This window comes from Peromyscus californicus, unplaced genomic scaffold (genome assembly GCF_007827085.1).
Source record: "Peromyscus californicus insignis strain IS unplaced genomic scaffold, ASM782708v3 Scaffold_22__1_contigs__length_63687245, whole genome shotgun sequence".
NCBI classification, from domain to species: Eukaryota; Metazoa; Chordata; class Mammalia; order Rodentia; family Cricetidae; genus Peromyscus; species Peromyscus californicus.
The window spans coordinates 31424434-31443493 of record NW_026294525.1 but is presented as its reverse complement, the minus strand read 5'-3'; the positions used below and the strand labels follow the sequence as shown (position 1 = coordinate 31443493).

The window sequence follows — 19060 nt, the reverse complement described above, 5'->3', positions numbered from 1 at the left end:
GATTAAACACAGAGGCGAGGCAGTGGTGGCACACACCTTTAATCCTAGCACTCAGGAGGTAGAGATTAGTCTGGATCTCTGTAAATTCAAAGCCACCCTAGACTACATGGGATTGACTCAGTCTAGGAGAGAAACAGAGCCAGGCAGTGGTAGCACACACCTTTAACCCCAGTATTTGGGAAGCACACACGCCGTTAATGCCAGCACTGGGAAGGAAGTGATGGCTAGGAGGAGAAAGGTATATAAGGCACGAGGAGACAGGAGCTGAGGTTCTTTCAGGCTGAGGAGTCCTAGAGGTAAGACATGGCAGTGGCTTGTTCCTTTGTCTCTCTGATCTTTCAACATTTACCCCAATATCTGGTTCTGGGTTTTTTATTAAAAGACCATTTTAAAATTCGTGTTACAATCCCTGGTGCATGAACTGGCTTCCTGAACCTCATTACCTATGGTCAGACACCTTGCTCACCCTTGATGCAGTGGGGAGGGGCTTGGTCCTGCCTCAACTGAACGTACCAGGTTTAGCTATTCCCCCATGGGAGAGCTTACCCTGTTGGAGGAGGGGACGAGGGGTGACTTGGAGGGGAGAGAGGCAAGGGGGTAGGAGGAGGGATGAAGGGGGGGATCTGTGGTTGGTATATAAAATGAATAAATAAAATAAAATAAAAACCATGAAGCTATTGCTAGACTAACCTTCATGATGACATCCTGAGAAACAAGTTCTGCTTTGATTACAACAAGGTTGAATTATAAGGGTCATTCTAGCTAAGACCAGTTATATACAGTACATCTAAGAATGATGTTATTGATAGTCCTGTTAGTTGGCTAAATGTTAGTGTACTGGAGTTCTGTAAAATCTTATGAGACAGACACATTTGCTAATTCGGCTTCTTTTAAAACTATAATGAGTTCTGAATTTATTGGAAGGATAACTTGCTTTGTGAGGTGAAAAAAAAATGCTTCTAAATATCCCTAGATCTGTTTCACATAAGAAACAGGATCTATCCCTGGTGCTTGAGTTGGCTTTTTGGGGCTCACTACCTGTGGTGGGACAACTCACATAGACTTGAGGCAGGGGGAGGGGCTTGGACCTGCCTCTACTGAATGTACCAGGCTCTGCTGACTCCCCATGGGAGGCTTTACCTTCTTGTAGGAGGGAATGGGTAGTGGTTTGGGGGGAGGAAAGCTGGAAGGACAGGAGGAGGGAAGAGGGGGATCTGTGATTGGTATGTAAAATGAATAAAAAAAGTCTTAATTAAAAAATAAAATAAAATAAACAGTAACTGTCAATGTATATGAAAGATCAATGCCAAAGCTTTCCCTACTTTTTGTCCTTTAAGACAAACATTGTTTAAGTCTGTGTTAACACTGTGGTTTTCAGCATTGCATACATGATGCTTAGTATTAAAGTTTGCAACAACTATCTGAAAGTTCAAAAAATAAAATAAAAAGAGAGAAGCCCTGTCTCAAGGGAACAGGGTGGAGAATGACAGAGCAGGACATCTGATGTCCTCCTCTGTCCTCCACCTGTGCATCTGAGCATCTCACATATGAACACAGACATGACACACCACGACACACACACATACACACACAAATATTTTCAAAATACTTCTATAGATCCAACTATTTGTGATGGAGAGAGAGAGCTCAGTGTTTCAGAAAATGTGCGGCTCTTGCAGAGGACCCAGATTCAGTTCCTAGCAATGATGTTGGGCAACTCAAATCTGCCTGTAATTCTAGCTGCAGGGGATAGAAATTCCTCTTCTTGGACCTGTAATTATGTGCATATGCGCGCGCGCGCGCGCACACACACACACACACACACACACACACACACACACACACACACAGAGTTCTGTTTTTTAAAATAACTAAGATAAATAATAAAAACCACTGTTTTAGAAAAAACAAATCATTCTTCATGTATCTTTTACATTTACTATCCAAGCTCTCGGCTGGTGACATTGGCACAGTTAAACAGAACGTGTGACTTGTCAAAACCCTCCGTGGGTCAGTTTGCCCAGTTTGTTCCACTTTCTGGCAAATATGTATGACTTTGCAAAGACTAGAGTGTTGATTTCCAGATACAATTTAAAATCATGATGGAACCTCCTAGCTCACTCACCTCTTAAAACAGAGCCATTATTAATGATTCATTTCCAACAAATGTCCTTGCTAATACATCACTACCTGACCTGGAATGAAAATGTATATGATGGTTTTAGTGGAACATGGAAAATGAAATTATTTTTTATCATAAATTGACTTAGAAAGAAATATTCATGCTGTTGTAATTGTTTTCTTGGAACAGTTGTATTCTTCTACAATAAGAGCTTTTCCATCGATATAACTAAAAGCTTTTCACGGAAGCCTACCTGGGACTCATGGGTCTGAGAAAGGCTGCACAACTCATTTTGGAAATGGACAGATTGGGAGAAGTCTGACTATGACCTTACTCGCATGAACTGAAACTCCACATCCCTTTGGCTCTTTCCTAATGATGATATGAAGGATCACAACCTGCTCACATTTATAGAGATTCAAATTCTGAAGAAAACTCTTCTGAAAAATTTTTTTAAGATTTATTTGCTGGGCAGTGGTGGCGCACGCCTTTAATCCCAGCACTCGGGAGGCAGAGCCAGGCGGGTCTCTGTGAGTTCGTGGCCAGCCTGGGCTACCAAGTGAGTCCCAGGAAAGGCGCAAAGCTACACAGAGAAACCCTGTCTCGAAAAACCAAAAAAAAAAAAGATTTATTTATTTATTATGTATACAGTGTTCTGTTTGCATGTATCCCTGCAGGCCAGAAGAGGGAGCCAGATCTCATTACAGATGGTTGTGAGCCACCATACGGGTGCTGGGAATTGAACTCAGGACCTCTGGAAGAACAGCCAGTGTTCTTAACCTCTGAGCCATCTCTCCAGCCCTCTTCTGAAAATTTTAACTTAGGTCATACACTCATCTGTTTAGTTAAAAGACCAGAGGCCAGGAGCCCCAGAGCCCCATGGAAGTTAGAAAAGATTCTGTCCAGTTGAAATGGAAAATCTCCTGTAAGCTCACTGGTTTCCAGCTGGAGAGTAGACAATCAAAACACAAAAAAATGTCTTCTGCATGGAAAGATATGGGTTCCATAAAGCTGGGACTGTGGTAAAGACAAAGCAGGCCTTTTCTCCTGTTTGGCTATCTCTTGAGAGTATTAAACCAGAGCCTACAAAGAAGCAGAAATGTTAAAGGGGTTGGTACTAAGTAAAAATGCAGAATTATGTGAGTCGTGAACTTGTTTGAAGAAAAACAAAGATTGATACAGATTTAATAAAAAACCTTAGTAGTCATTAATTCATTATTGTTCTATTCAATATTGTTCAATATTGTTCTAGAAATTCTGACTAAGAGCACAGTAAGGAATATGTATATAAAAACCTTAATGGCTGGATGTAGTGGCATATACTTTAAATCCCAGCACTTACCAGGCAGAGGCAGGCAGATCTCTGTGAGTTTGAGGCCAGCCTGGTCTACATAGCAAATTCTAGGCTAATCAAACTACACAGTGAGACTGTCTCAACAACAAAAAAAATAGTAATTACTTAAAAGTTAAAACAATATTAAGGATAGTATGCTTGTCTATTATGGAAACACAAACAAATCAAATGAAATTATATATAAACTTTATTGTATACCAGCAATAATGGTTACAATAAAATATATTTTTTCAATTTCATCCAGTTTATTACTATTAAATCACAGCTTATTGTCTTCTAGCCACACGTCTACATGACTGCACATAAATCCAGACAGTTATTTCTGGATCCTTGGGTCTTCATTTCTAGAGCCATAGAAATAATCTTTGAGAAACATCTTGGAATAAATAAAGAAAACAACAGAAACTCACTGTAAAGCGTAGAAAATTCTTCAAAAACATTTGTTTCCTTTTTGAAATTTAACAAACCAGTCTCACAAGGAAAGGAATTGAAAGTAGTGTTTAAGACTGAGGAGAAGCAACTTGTATTATAATGTACTACCTTCACAGGCCAGCTATACTGTTGTTAAAAGTGTACTAGAGCCAAATCAATTAGACAATATAATCTTAGAGTGCAGTATAACAACAGATGGAAGGATTGTGTAGTTTCCAACTGGTTTGTTTGTTTTGAGACAGGGTCTTACTCTGCAACCCTGGAATTTGCTGTGTTTGCCAGGCTGGCCTTCAATATAAGGCAATCCTTCTGCCTCTGCCTCTCCAGTGCTGAGATTACAGATGTACGCCACTATGTCTGGAGATAGAAGGATTTAATACATCCGTATGAACAGACAATGGAATGTACATGTTAGTTATTTTTTAATTAGCTACCTTTCTTTAATTTGGTCATGAAAATGTCACTGTTATTAAATAAATCCATATTTCTAGTAATGCTTAACTTGAAGCTAATTCCATAAAATCTATTTGAGAAATGCCTTAATTTCAAATCAATGTATATAATTTATAATATTTTCTGACTTCCTATTAGATTATCTAATTGGAAACCACTATTACTTTCCCTGCTTTCATATATATATACATATATATATATATATGTATATATATATGTATATATATGTATTTATGTGTGTATATCTGTGTGTATGTGTATATGGCAAATTCCTTCTAGTTTGTACCCTAAATTCAGTCTTGTGATTCAATTGCTGAATGAATAAACTACTACTGTCAATTCATAGAAGGTCTTCTAAGGGAAGGGACAATTCTTTTACATGTAAGTCTTTAATACTGCATTTACCACAGTTAAGCCTGCATAACAAAAATGTCAAAGACCACATCTACTCCATGCCAAATATCAGCTCATATACAAACATCAAAGTTTAATTCATCATATACATTTTAACTCAAATAACTGATTTTAAAAGTCCATAAAGTTGCTGGGTAGCAGTGGCACACGCCTTTAATCCCAGCACTCAAGAGGCAGAGACAGGCAGATCTCTGTGAGTTCGAGACTAGCCTGGTCTATAGAGACAGATCCAAGATAGGCACCAAAACTACACAGAGTATCCCTGTCTGGAAAAAAAAACTAGTCCATGAAGTTAATGCCTGTGGTTGGTTCACTATTTTCATAAATACAACCACCAACTGTTTTACAAAACAGTAAAATATAATGGTTTCACAGACTGCACTATAAAAATAACTTAGACCTAGATGAATCTTTCTGGAAAATTTTGCCAAAGATAATCATCTTCAATGCTCTTCTGAACCAGGGATAGAAAAAGGCATAAACCATTGGGTTGAAGGCAGAATTCAGGTACCCAAGCCAATTTAGTGCATCATTCAAAGTGGGTGGAATAGGATAGCCCAGGAAAGGGTCCAGGACCATGCAGAAAAAGAAGGGGCACCAGCATATGAGGAAAACACCCATCATAATCCCTAAGGTCTTGGCGGCTTTTGTTTCTTTGTTTTGTGGCGTTCTGTGTTTCTCTTCCAATCCAATTTGAAGATTCGTGCCATTAATTGACCTTGCTTGTCCTTTAGCTATGAAATATATTCTATAGTAAACAAATAACATGACAGATCCAGGTATATAGAAAGAAGTCATGAAGGCCAGCACTCCAGGTACTTTGCTAAAGAAGGCAGAACAGCCGCCCAGGCAGTCAACCTGTTTGTGATACAGTTCTTCAACTCCCTTTAAGTTCAGCTCCAGGAAGATCATTCCAAAGGCAAAAACAGCAGGAACACTCCAACTAATGGCGATCATCACAAAAACAGTCAAGGTATTGATCTTGGCTTTGTATCTTAACGGGTTGCACACAGCATAGTATCGGTCAATGGAAATGAAGGATAAGTGGAAAATGGATGCTGAGCTCAGCATAATATCGGTGCTGGTGTGAACTTTACAGAAAATTTCTCCAAAATACCAACAGTGCTCAACTGTTCTCACCATGCTGTAAGGCATCACCAGGCAGCCCAGCAGGAAGTCCACAGTGGCCATGGAATGAAGGAGCCAATTTGTGGGTGTATGAAGTTGCTTGAAATGGGATACAGAAATTATTACTATCACATTGCCAACCAGAGTGGCCAGAATTATGAGTGACATCAAGCTATACAGGGAAGCACGGACATCCCTTGACCAGTTGCTGTTCATTTGGGAAATATTAATATCGTGGCAAAGATGCATCACTGTAAATAACTACACATAGGCTAGTTTTTCCCTTAGGCTGCTGAGCAATCTTTCTCCAGAATCCATAGTTGGGTTAGAGTTCCATCTCTTTTCATTTTTTATGGGCATATATACCTGAGAGAAGTAAAAAGAAGAAGAGAAACGATTAAGTGACCAGCACCTTACTCATTCCTTTTATACCATATTTCCATGTTCTTGGTGAAGAATATCTGCTTCTGAAGTTTTATTCCCAAGGTTAGTTTAATGCTTCAATCCAAAGTATGTTTAATACCTAGTTGGAGCTGGACGTTGTGCTAAAATATAAAACTTGGAATGAAATAAAATCAGCACATAAAACCTCCATGTTTAAAATCCAGAGAAAATCAAATGATGATTTGGAAACAGTCTTTGTCTGAAGAAAGACAGAGTTGGAAGGCTTATACTCTATGGGCCAGATTTAAGTTGGCTGAGGATAGATTTAAAATAGCTTTTTGAGTATGCCCTGGTAAGATTTTCCATCAATACTCTATCAAAGTCATTCTTAGCCAACTTACTACTAGATTACCAAACTCAGCAGTAAGTCTTTGGACCACATTTTGCCTGGTATCTTAGTCACTCCTTCAACTAGATCCTTTCTGTGGTTCCCGGGTCACCATCCCTTACAAGTTTTGCAACTTTATAAGCTGCTCCTTTCTGTCACAGTTCCTTGTCCGTCTCCTCTCACATACCCCTGCTCCCTTCAACAACTTCTTCCCAGTTTCTCATGATCTTGTGATTTTAAAATAATCTACAAGCCAACAAGTCTCAATGCATGCATCTACCCCAGTCTTGCCTCCCCAACTCTGGCTTAGGATTTCTTGCCTGCTGGAAGATATCATCTCTTGACATGTCTAGATCAAGCTCTCCATCTCTTTTACATCACGTGCCTGAATCTTCCTCATTCTCTGCCCTGTACATCTTGGAGATATGAGGTCCACTTTGAGAGTACTTGATCCAGGATAAATGGGTGAAAATACTTGCCATGCCAGCCTGGTGATTGGAGTTTGATTGCATGTGGTAAAAGGAGGGAAAGACTCCCAAACGTATCTTCTTAATTGAACATACTTGCCATCACACACACAATTAATAATAATAATAATAACTCCTGAATTCCAAAATCTTGATGCAATTCTTTTTTCTCAGGCTAAACATACCTACCTGACAAAAAATTTATCTTGGCTCTCCATGGAAAATATGTCTAGACCTAGACCACTTACTGATAGCCATTTTAGTCCAAGCCATTATCTGCTAGACTACGCGAATGACAACTTCCCGAATGGTTTCCGTGCTATTTTTTCTGGTGTTCTTACAAGAGTGATTCCCAACCAAGAAAACAGCATTAATATGGAAGAGCATGTATTTCAATGTATATTTTCCTAGAATATTAATGTAATATAAAATAGTAATAACACAAAATATGGACTCAGTGCCAATCCTATGACCCAAGCAGACATGGGATCTACTCAGGGATTAGAGGTTGAGGGAAGTTGTACCGTGATGTCCCATGCCTACCCCTGTCTTGTATTAAGACCATAAATTTCAGTGACATGTACCCCAGGAATTGGTCTCATCTGCGTGCATGTGCGTGCTGCATCCTGCTGATCGGCAGCCCTCTGATAGAGTCATCGAGCCTCTCATTCTTCCGATTCTGAGTCCTGTTTTCATGTGGCTGGGCTATCACTTCTGTCCTGTCCTCGGAGAGAGGGTTACAAACGGACTTCTGTGATTTACACAAACTAGGTGACTTTTTTCATCACTGGTCAAGGCAGAGGTTCTGTGAAATTCAGGGAAGTTTTACAGCTTTCTGGGTGAAAACTAAGGAAGCAGTGATAGATTTGTGGGATTTTTTTTTCACTAATCAGAGTATAAATAAAACTTTCAAAATCCAGGTGTAAGCCGGGTGGTGGTGGCACACGCCTTTAATCCCAGCACTCGGGAGGCAGAGGCGGGAGGATCTCTGGGAGTTCGAGGCCAGCCTGGTCTCCAAAGCGAGTTCCAGGAAAGGCGCAAAGCTACACAGAGAAATCCTGTCTCGGGGGGGGGGGGGGGGGGGGGGGGGGGGGGGGGGGGGGAATCCAGGTGTAATCATTTTGGGAAAAACAACCCTGCTTGTCCTTGACACATCAAAGGCTGAAAGGAAAGCTTTCTCCAAAGCTGTATATTTTTTCAAATTGAACTTGCTTTTGGCTTATTCTAGAGTCCTGACATGAGCATTAGCATCTAAGCTAGGAAAGAATGAATTGGTTCCCTGTTCACTGTCCTTGGTAAAAGGTGAAGATTATGAAGGAACTCTATAGAAGGTTTATGTATATTTAATAAATGATATGGAGCAGAGGAGAATGTTGCTGTTTTTGTTATCAGGTAGAAAAATTCATTATAAACTGCACCTGGGAGATAGCTCGTCCTTAAAGCACAGCCTGGAGTTCAGATCCCTGGAATGCACATAAATACTGGTGAGAAAGGTATAGACAGGGGACCCCCAAAATAAGCGGCCTACCAAGACTCATCATATTGTTGAGCTCTGTGTTTGACTGAGAGATGCTGCCTCATTGAACAAGATGGAAGGGCTATTGAGGATGATTTCGAACATCAATCTTGGGCCTCTACAAGCATGTCTCAAACATGTCTCAAACATCCATGAAAAACAGGAAATTAAATAATAAGAAGAATCTATCATAAAGTGAAAGGAAAAGGGCCCCAAGCTTCCCCAGAAAGAGACAATCATTGAGTTAGAGTCATGGGTGAGGTGGTGTGAGGGTGGGGGGTCAAAGATCAAATGCAGCCATTATAACTGAGAACTACTGACAGTCAATTGAGTCTGATGAGCTTGCTGAGGACAACAAATCTGTGATATACAAAGGAGACAAAAAGGACAGATGAGAAAGTCCTACAGACCTAATGAGAATCAAACATTCCCAAATTATACAATTGTTAACAATTACACAACTGTTAACAGATACCTGTTCCTTAACTGCCGAACTTTGACATGTTGTAAGATCCCACCTTGCAGGATAGTGCTGCCAGCTGTGATGTGAACCCACCACATTGCAGGAGAAACACAACAGCTGGACTCTCCTGAACTCTCCTTCTCCGTGTCTCTCTCGCTTTCTTCCTTCAGGACATGTGCTGGTCAGTTTTATGTCAACGTGATACAAGCTAAAGTTCCCTCATCTGAGAGGAGGGAACCTCAGTCAAGAAAATGCCTCCATAAGATCCGGCTGTAGGCAAGCCTGTAAAGCATTTTCTTAATCAGTGATTGATGGGGAAGGGCTCAGCCCATCGTGGGTGGGGCCGTCCCTGGGCTGGTGGTCCTGGGATCTATAAGAAAGCCGACTGAGCAAGCCGTGAGGAACAAGCCACTGGATGTGGTGTGCTGTGGCTATGAGTCAGCACAAAATGACTGACACCAGATATCAAGGGAACCCGAAAGAAAACAGTAGTATATCTGCTATGGAACTATCTCTTATAGAATGCCACAAATGTGTAGGCTTTATCTGCACATGGCCTTGTAACAGGTCCCCAGACCTTAACAGGCCTCCACACTCCATGATGAAAGTACCATTCAGGCTGCAAAACTCAGCATGTAGGCAGTACCATCTGCCAAAATGAAAACAAACACATAATGCATCAAAGTCTGGGAAAGTCTCTAAATGTACTGACCTTGCTTCTTGGTTTCTATAGTTCTGCTTCTGGCTAACTGTTCTTGTTAACTGAAGTGTGTCAAACCTGAACATAGGTTTAAAGGTTGAGCCTTTTAAAAAAGACTCAAAGAAAGGCTCCGGACTACACTGGGATCCCGAACATCCAGAGTAGCCGCTGGCCCACTAACAAAGACTTTCTCTTGGCTTAAACCCGTGTCTGAGCAGTCTTCTCTGCTGCATACCCCACAAGTCTTGAAGTCACAGGTCTCTAGCCTTTGTCTCCACCTTCCCCAGTCTACCTGTCAGCCTGTGTGCCTGGAAATGAAATGTCTTTGTCTCCCTCCTACGTGCACTCTTTTCAACCACCCAGCCTCCTGTGCCTTCCTTTCCTAGCACTAGAGTTTAGGCCTCCCTTGAGTGAGAGAGCCATCCACGCCTAACATCAGTAAGGCCCTGGGAGGGAGGGGCAGGAGAAGGCAGGCAGGGAGGAAAAGTGGAGAATGGGGGAAATAAGAATAAGAATATCAAGCTGTGGCTAACATATCTACATTTGGGAAGCCAACGGGCAGGGAATCATTTTAAACTCTCAGAAAATGAAATGACAATTCAGCAGACCTATATTCAGCCATAATGGTGTCTATATGGATGGGGGTGGGGGGGAAAACAATCACCTCTTAAAAGAATCTCGGAAAACTCAATACAAAAAAAAAAACATTTCTGTAGAAAACATATTTTATAGAAGCATTTACATCTGAAGTCATGAAGAATAAAATCAACAGCAGAGAGTAATGTTTTCTCAATTAAGTTTGATTTTAAATAAACAAGAATTGCTGTCTGTGGTGGTGCATGCCTTTAATCAGGAGGCAGAGGCAGGTGAATCTCTGTGAGCTCAAGTCCAGCCTGGTCTGTATCACAAGCTCCAGGTCAGCCAAGGCTACATAGTAAGACCCTGTCTCAACAACAACAACAACAATAATAATAATAAAAAGAATCGCAAGACTGAAGAGAAGGCTCGGTGAGTAAAGCTCTTACCACCATGCTGACCTGAGTTCAACCTCTAGACCCACTCGGAGGTGGAAGGAGAGAACAGACTCCACAGAACTGACCTCTGACCTCTGACCTCCACACTAGCACCATGCCATGTGCACACACAGACTACACTTTTTTTAATTTAAAAAGAATTATGTTTGCATAGCATAAGGATTTTTAAATGAAAATATTAACTTTGAGGCTATTGGTGTATTTCAGTGTTAGAGTACTTGCCTAGCATTTGAGAACTTCTGATTTTAATTCTGAGCACTGAAAATTTAAAATTTAGCTATTTCTGTTAGTCTAGGGATGCTTGTGATTGAAAGGCTCAGGGAGTAAAGGCCAAAGGTTGGAGGTTAGCCTACATAGGGAGTTTGAAGCCAACCTGGGCTATATTATACTTTTTCTCAATGAATGAAGGATGAGTAAGTCAATTAATTCAAGGAAACCTTAATATTTACCTGGCACTCACTTTTTGAACTACTTTGATACCTCCCAGAGAGGAAGAGAGGTAAGTGGGAGTGAAGAAATTAAATTTTACCACGTTGGCATATGAGATGCTGTTTGTGACAGGTTTTACTATGTCCAGTCTAGAATTTGCCATTCTCCTGCTTTGACCTCCTAAGAACTTGGGCTGCAGGAATGCACCCAGACACCCAATTTTATTAGCATTATGTTAAAGTTTAAAATGCTCAGATTGTAGACTCAGTAAATGCTCAGTGTAATAGTTTTTATAACATTGAAAATAACTGAAATAGTCTGACTTCATTTCAGGTACATATCATTAGATATATGATGTATATTCAATAACGTGTTAAACATAATGGGCTGGTTCTTTTATCTAAAAGCATAGGAAGATGGAATATTATCTTTTAAGGTAAACAAAAAGCATTGAAACATGATTTTTCTCAGTGTTAGGTATTAGGGTATTTTAAAATCCCATATGCCAAGTTCATTTATAGTATTTTATATTTATATTTAATGTTTAATATTTAATAATATAATAAATATAAATTATTCCTATTTAACATATGTAGCATATAAAAATGTATTTGATATGCAATTACATAAGCATGAAAATAATTACTGAGTATTCCATAGTGTTTTCCCAGGGATGGTGAAATTGAAACTGAACAAATAAATACATAACAAAAACAGAATCAATCACACCAAATTTAGCAATCGATTTCCCTGGGCAATCAGTTACTCTTTCTTCTTTGTCTATTCCATAATTCCTTCTATGACTGCCTTACTATCATACCCAGTGAAGCGTATCTAATAATATTAAATGTATTATCTATGACTTGGTGAATAATTATTAACAAACTTAAGTCATTTGTTTCTCTTGCATCTATACTTCTTTTTATGAAATGTTTATCCCTTTACCTTTATATTTAAAACACACTTGTGCTAAGTTCCTGATTTAAACTCAGGTCTTGTTTTCTACCATGCAAATTTGGAAATGAAATTAGATATAAATTTAAGAATAATTCTATTTTAAAATATTTTACAGCTCTGTGTCTCATCCTGTATCCTTTATTCAAATGCTGAAAGTATTTTTGACAAATTCTTATTTTTACAGGAGGAAATAGGCATGGGGCTGGGGATGGAGCCTTTCCCAATGCTGAAATCATCATGCTTGAGAAGGAACATGACCAGAAGCCAAACATTCCCCTAATGCAGAGCAGGATAGGTGGCAAAACCCACTAGTTTTTTGTGGTTTTTTTTGACACATCAACACAGACAAACAAAAAAAATTAAAATGATTCCCCCGTAGGTTGTGATGAACAGGTTTCTGCTACTCTAGCAGGCGTGAGGTACATGAATGAAGTTTACCTGATACTTTAGTGGGGAAAAGATGCTCGAGTTAGTTGACCTAATAAAGAGCATGTATGCACACAGACACACACACACACACACACACACTTACATATGTATGCATGCATGCATGCTCGAAGTAATTTGGAATATGCCAACATTTTCTCACAAAATAATATTACTATCATAAATGCCTCAATTCATACTTTAACAATTTAGTATCCTACTTTGGTATAGGGTGACAATAAGATACACTTTAATTTCAAAACGTCTAAAATAATCCGTGACACTATCCTAATCAAGTCAAGCTAGCAACGCCTGTAACATGGAGCGCCTTGACTTCCAGGAGCTGCACAACCATGGGCTTCAGTCCTCAGGTTTCCTAGCTTTCTGTAGATGAAAAGTTGTGTGTAAAGCATATTGTCAAAAATAATTTTTAAAGCGTATTTCCTTTACTAAAGCAGCTGCTATGCAACTAAATTATAGAAACGTTGTTTATCATTGCACTAGATAATTCTAAATTCTAGTTTCTGAGTGAACACCAAGCAGTTGATGGATCTCATTACCTTTGGCTTTCCCTCCAAATAAAAGACGGCTCCGCACCTCAAGAGGGTGGGTCTCTAGGGTCCGCTCCAGATGGTGAGTGTCCACAGATCTATCTTCTCTGGAAAAAAAGGAACAGAACCCATGCTGGAGCCAACAGCAGAAATCCTGCCTTTGGGGGCAGGCTGCTCTCATCGGCCTCTTGTTCATCTGCTACTGCAGAGAGCCCACTACTGGTTTATGACGCTGGATAGCCAGCACACACAGAGAATGGCACGAATATTAAAATATGAAACCGATAAGCTGATAATAAATCTTTCTGAAACAAGCTACCTGTGAGCTATCAATACAGCAGGAAGGTGCTTGAATGCTGAGCCGCCACGCGGAAGTTCGCTGTGAGCAAGCCAAATAGCCAGGGTAAATATTACCATGACTTTAAAAATAAACCCAGGGATGGGCCACCCATAATCACAGCCATCAGCATTAGCAGAATATAAATGATATCACATATCCATTTTACCTGCCGTAATTGTTGATTGATCTGAAAGCAAAGGACTCCTCTATTAGCCACACATACAAAGGAAACAGCAAGTACTTAAAAACTTATTCATTACAGAAGCAGATGTCAGATATCCACCAGATGGATTTTTTTTTTGTAGTTTGAATGTACCGAAACCTAAAATACTTTACAGTTAGAAAATACTTTACCACAAAAGTACGATTTTGATATATTAATTACAAACTAATAATAATAGTAAAAATAATAACACTTTGAATGACTTTAAAGCTAAAAAGGAAATGTTTTATATTCTGATCCAGTACAGATGAAGGCAGAAAGCAAAAAGCAAGGGGCAAAGACTTCCACTAGAAAAAACATCCCTACCTTGTTTAATCATCTCCGGAATTTGCTATTTTATTCTCTTTCTTTTTGAGTAATGTTATAAACCATATCTAGACAATAATCTTGTCCTTGAGGTTCTATAGTCACAAATATTTACCTATCACCTTATTTCCATTCCTACATATAAAATTTCTAAATTGATCCTTTTCTCACACAGAGAGCTCCTTGACTGTAGCTAAATGAACAGCTGGAGCGAGGCTTCTCATCCATTTGAGACTGCAACCTTACAATGGGATGCTGGGATAGACTGAGTTTTACTCCCAGCTCTTTAGGCTCTTAACTCTCTCGACTTCATTGTGAGTAAAAGGTACATGCCTGCCCTTTAATTTAATTTTATTATATATGGGAAGTTGTGTGCATGTATGTTTGTGCACCACACGCTTGCAGGGCCTGAGGAAGAGGGCATTGGATCCCCCGAGACTGGAGTTACAAATAGTTGTGAGCCACTATGTGGGTGCTAGGAACGAAATGCAGGTTTTCTGGAAGAGCACAGATCTCTTAACTTCTGACCCCAGTGCTCTGAACCACTGAGCCATCTCTCCATTCCCCACCCCACCCTTTGATTTTGAGCTTTGCTGTTTTACTTGTCCTGGCCAAGTGAATGTAGACAGATATAAAGATTTTTCCATTTGAAACCTAGCCCATAGGGATGCTCATGTGTTTCTGAATGTCTTCTGTGCCATCACCCCAGCTAACCCACTGTCCAAGAAGGATGGAGACCTGAAGAGATACAGTACACAGCAGAGCCTCCCTAGCAGCCTCCACAGATAGGTGGGTGTAAGTTGCTCCTTACGGTGACTTGAATGAAAATGGTTCCCATAGATCCATATATTTGAATACTTGGTTCCCACTTGATGGAACTGTTTGGAAAGGATTAGGACTTGTGGCCTTGTTGGAGGAGGTGTGTCACTGGGAGGGGCTTTGAGGTTTCAAAGGCCTGTGCCATGTCCAGTTAACTCTCTCTCTGCCTCCTGTTTCTCAGTAAGGATGTAAGCTCTCAGCTACTTCTCCAGAATCATGCCCACCTACTGCTGCCATGCTCCCCTGCCATGACAGTCATGGAGTCCAATCTTCTGGAACTGTGAGTCCCAAATTAAGTGCTTTCTTTTACAAGTTGCCTTGGTTATGGTGTTTGGTCACAGCAATAGAAAAATAGCTAAGACACTGTTATTTTGAGTTACTGGTTTTTGTGGTAATAATTTATTAATATGTGTCATGGCAATAACTACTGGATTAATTAAATTTATGAAAGAACATAATTTAAATGTACTTAGAAAAAGTCCGTGGAGGAAAAGGATGTTGGAATAAAAACAAAATTTGAAGACACTATTGCTACTTATAATGGATTTTAATTTTTCAGTATGAGTAGGAAGTTTTGAATGTATTTCTTTGTCTTTATTCCTTCACTACAAATTATAAGAAGTACTGGGGAACTTAAATGGCTTTTCCAATATTGTGCAGCCATTCAATTATGAACTTAATCAAGAATCAAGCTACTGTTTGTCCAATGTCCAAACTTACATTGTTAAAGATATTTCTCTAGTTTCAGAGGACAACTTTTAAGGATGCTTAGTAGCAGATAATTGATAGACACTGTGGTGTTTGCAGATATAATTCAGGGGTAGAGTACCTGCCTGGCATGCAGGAAGCTCTGATCTCTAGAACCTCATAAAAGTCTCCATGGTTGTTCATGTCTGTAATCCATCACTTGGGAGGCAGAGGTAGGAAGATCAGAAATTCAAGTTCATTCTTGGCTACATAGAGAATTTGAGGTCAGTCTAAGGCTCTGTAAGTTCTCTGACTCCCAAACAAGTGGGGAAACAGTTATTTTTAAAAAGAGAAGAAAGGTTATTATGGTCCCATACACAATCTTAAATAGTAGAAAACTTTAGTAAAAACTGACTGAATGGGAGAGACAGTTAAGTGAAGATGGCTATCCTCAGTAGCTTTATTTTATTTCATTCAGATTTTCTTCTATAAAAGATCTTTAAGGAGAGTAAGAATGAGGCTCTCTACTGCATAAGGTTAGACTGAGGTGCCTGATTTGTCAGAGGAATATGGAGAGCATTTAGTAATGTCAGGAGACATGTTTGGCTGTCACCAAAGTGAAGTGCTGTGGCTGCATAAGGGCCATGGCTGAAGGTTTCGGCTTCTCCTAACCTGTGTCCAATGGGATTGGGGGGGCGGGGGGAGTAATCAGGGAGAATAAAAATGTTTGGACTCATGGCGGGGAAAGGAAGGTAAGAAAGCAATACTTTGACAGGATGAGAAGTCCAGGGTATAGAAAGAACAAAAGCAAGTCAGGAGTGAGAGGTTCTTCAGGGAAATGCAAATTAGAACTACCATGAGATTCCATTTTACCACAGTCAGGATGGTCAAGAGTAATAAAACAAACAACAGCACTTAGTTATGTCACCAAACAGGGATACGTTGAGATGGCGCTCAACCCTACTAACTAATGTTCATGGTGCTAGAAGATCCTCGGTATCAGGGGAGAAAGCTACTTTTTGCTGTAATATCCTTTCCTCCAGTCTGCTAAGAATGTCATAAATAAGTAGGGAGGAAATATCACTTACAATGAAACAAAACACCAATTGATTGAAGCAAAAATAAGGAAATAGATACCAATCTCCACTACTGCACTTGACATTTACAAATGGGCTTAGCTGTTCTGCTGGCATAAAAAGCAAACAATTTCATCTCCACAGAAACTGCATCCAAACCTCTTTGCAAGCTTGTCATGGGCGGTATGATTAATTATTTCTTGGAAACTGTGCCGACATGTCTCAGGCTTCTGAAGAATTCCCCGTGTCAGAGACTCTCCTTGTTTCTCATCTCCCAGCTTTGCCCAGTGCCGCTGGTAAAGGCTTGATCTGGATCTCTCCACCTGTCTTTCTCTATGGACTAGAGAAAGACACTTCTTTCCATTTAAGAGCTCTCCTTTCCCCACAAGGAGAACTCTACAGGCTCTATACTTTCAACAACTTTCAAAAAAGGCTCTACACTTTCAACAGATAAATGAAGATAACTATGCTCATAGGTATTTGCCATTAAAGAACATAAAGAAACCATCAGGTGTTCAATATATGAAGAAATGTCCCAGTGAGTACAGTTTTGGGCTGGTGGGAGAAAGGTTTTGGTTAAAGGATGTGACTTCAACTCTGTGATATTGCAGAGTGGGGCCTGCACTGTCCACAGCTGAATGCCTCCTCAAACAGGATATGCACATGTGGTTATTTCTAAACATACTGTCAAGAAGGCCATTGTGGCCTTGTGGGGAAAAAAAATCCCATAAAAAGACAAAACTCTCTTTACTTTCATTTTTAAATTAGCTTAGGAAGTGGTAGATACATTTTTATTAGGTTTTCAAGTAGCTTTATATCATGAAACCATTGCTTTCCAGAAATAGTATTCAGTTAGCATAGCAGTAAAATTGTTTATGGGTTTGCCTAGTGTGTGCCAAAACTTATCTATTGTAGAGTCACCTTTATCTTTATGCCAGTCCTGAGGTTCTGGAGGCATTATTCACATTTTATGAGACTGGCACTCACAGCAACTTAGAAATTGACTTCATCATTAAGTAGAAGTCCAGGAATCAAAGACAAACTAGCTCTAAATTGCACGTTTGTGTTGTCATTTTATCTCTTCCACTTGTAGAAATGACTAGAACCGTCCAGGTAGGTATCAGTCATCCCTGGTGAGTTCAGTCCCCAGTGGAGGGACTAGAAAAAAAATGGGCTTTTCGACTTGGGTTATAGACTAAAAGAAACAGACCTGCTACTTAAGGCAATGATGCAGTCTATCTGCTTCTTGACCAATCATAATAAACGGCATACTTCCTTAAAGATTGAGCTGTCATGCAGTTCAACATAACTAACCATTTTGATTACTAGAATATTTAGGTACAGAACCTTACAGCCATGCTCTTTGCATTTGGGCCTAACCGTGAAAAATACGTGGAGCCCTCAAGTTCATTCACTCTTTAGATATTTATGTGGCTTCCTCAACTGGAGCCAAAATATTACATTATAAGCAATTATATCTAATTGTATGTCTAGAGCATTTATGTCTAAATATCTTAGCATGTGTGTAATCTTTATATGTACAGAGCCTAACACAGCCCCTGGAATTTGTTAATGACTTAGTAATATCTACGGGATATTCATAACATGGAGGCTGAAATACATGAAGATAATGTGTATGTGTGTGTGTGTGTATTCAATTCAGAGCCCCAGAGATGTACCAAATGTTGGCAGATCTTATAAATCTCCTAAAACTCCTTTCAGGAAATAGATTAGCTGACTAAAGTCATCATGATGCTACTGAGTCAGAGACTTTCCATGAACATTCCAGGGTGGGGTTTTAGAGTATTGTCTGTCAATTCTTTGGCCATCATAAATAGAGTAGCATGTCAAAGAGATGGTCCAGCCATTAAGAGCATGTACTGCTCTTGCAGAAGACCAGCATTTGGTTCCCAGCATCTTCCTGGCAGCTCACAATCATCTGCAATTCCAATTCCAGGGGCTTCTGGCCTCCACAGACACCAGGCATGCATGCAGTACACAAACATACATGCAGGCAAAACAAATACATAAAACTAAATAACTTTAAAAAGAAGAACAGTCGGGCAGTGGTGGCACGCACCTTTAATCTGAGCACTCAGGAGGCAGAGGCAGGTGGGTGTCTGTAAGTTCGAGGCCAGCTGAGTTGACAAAGTGAGTTCCAAGACAGCCAGAGCTATTAACACAGAGAAACCCTGTCTCAAGAAGAAGAAATGTCTTAACATGGCACTCTGCTTGCCTATTTATCTTAGACGATGTGTTACCTCTTTCTGCACCATCCCAAAGAAATTACACCTTGAGGCTGTGTGTGGTAGTGTACACCTGTTACCTCAGCACTTGAGAAGCTGGAGGTAGGAGGATGTTGAGTTCAAAGCTGGCCTGGGCTGCATAGTA

The 19060-nt window shown here is 39.9% G+C and overlaps 1 protein-coding gene across 1 annotated transcript; it reads right to left on the bottom strand.

The window, feature by feature from the left end:
- Positions 1-4630: 4630 nt before the first annotated feature.
- On the bottom strand, positions 4631-13564 carry Taar1 (trace amine associated receptor 1). The gene is made up of 2 exons (XM_052750623.1): positions 13228-13564; positions 4631-6269 (listed from the first exon to the last, which is right to left on the bottom strand). The coding sequence occupies exon 2, from the start codon at positions 6150-6152 to the stop codon at positions 5157-5159; it is 996 nt and encodes a 331-aa protein (XP_052606583.1). The 5' UTR covers positions 6153-6269; positions 13228-13564; the 3' UTR covers positions 4631-5156.
- Between the last annotated feature and the right edge of the window lie 5496 nt (positions 13565-19060).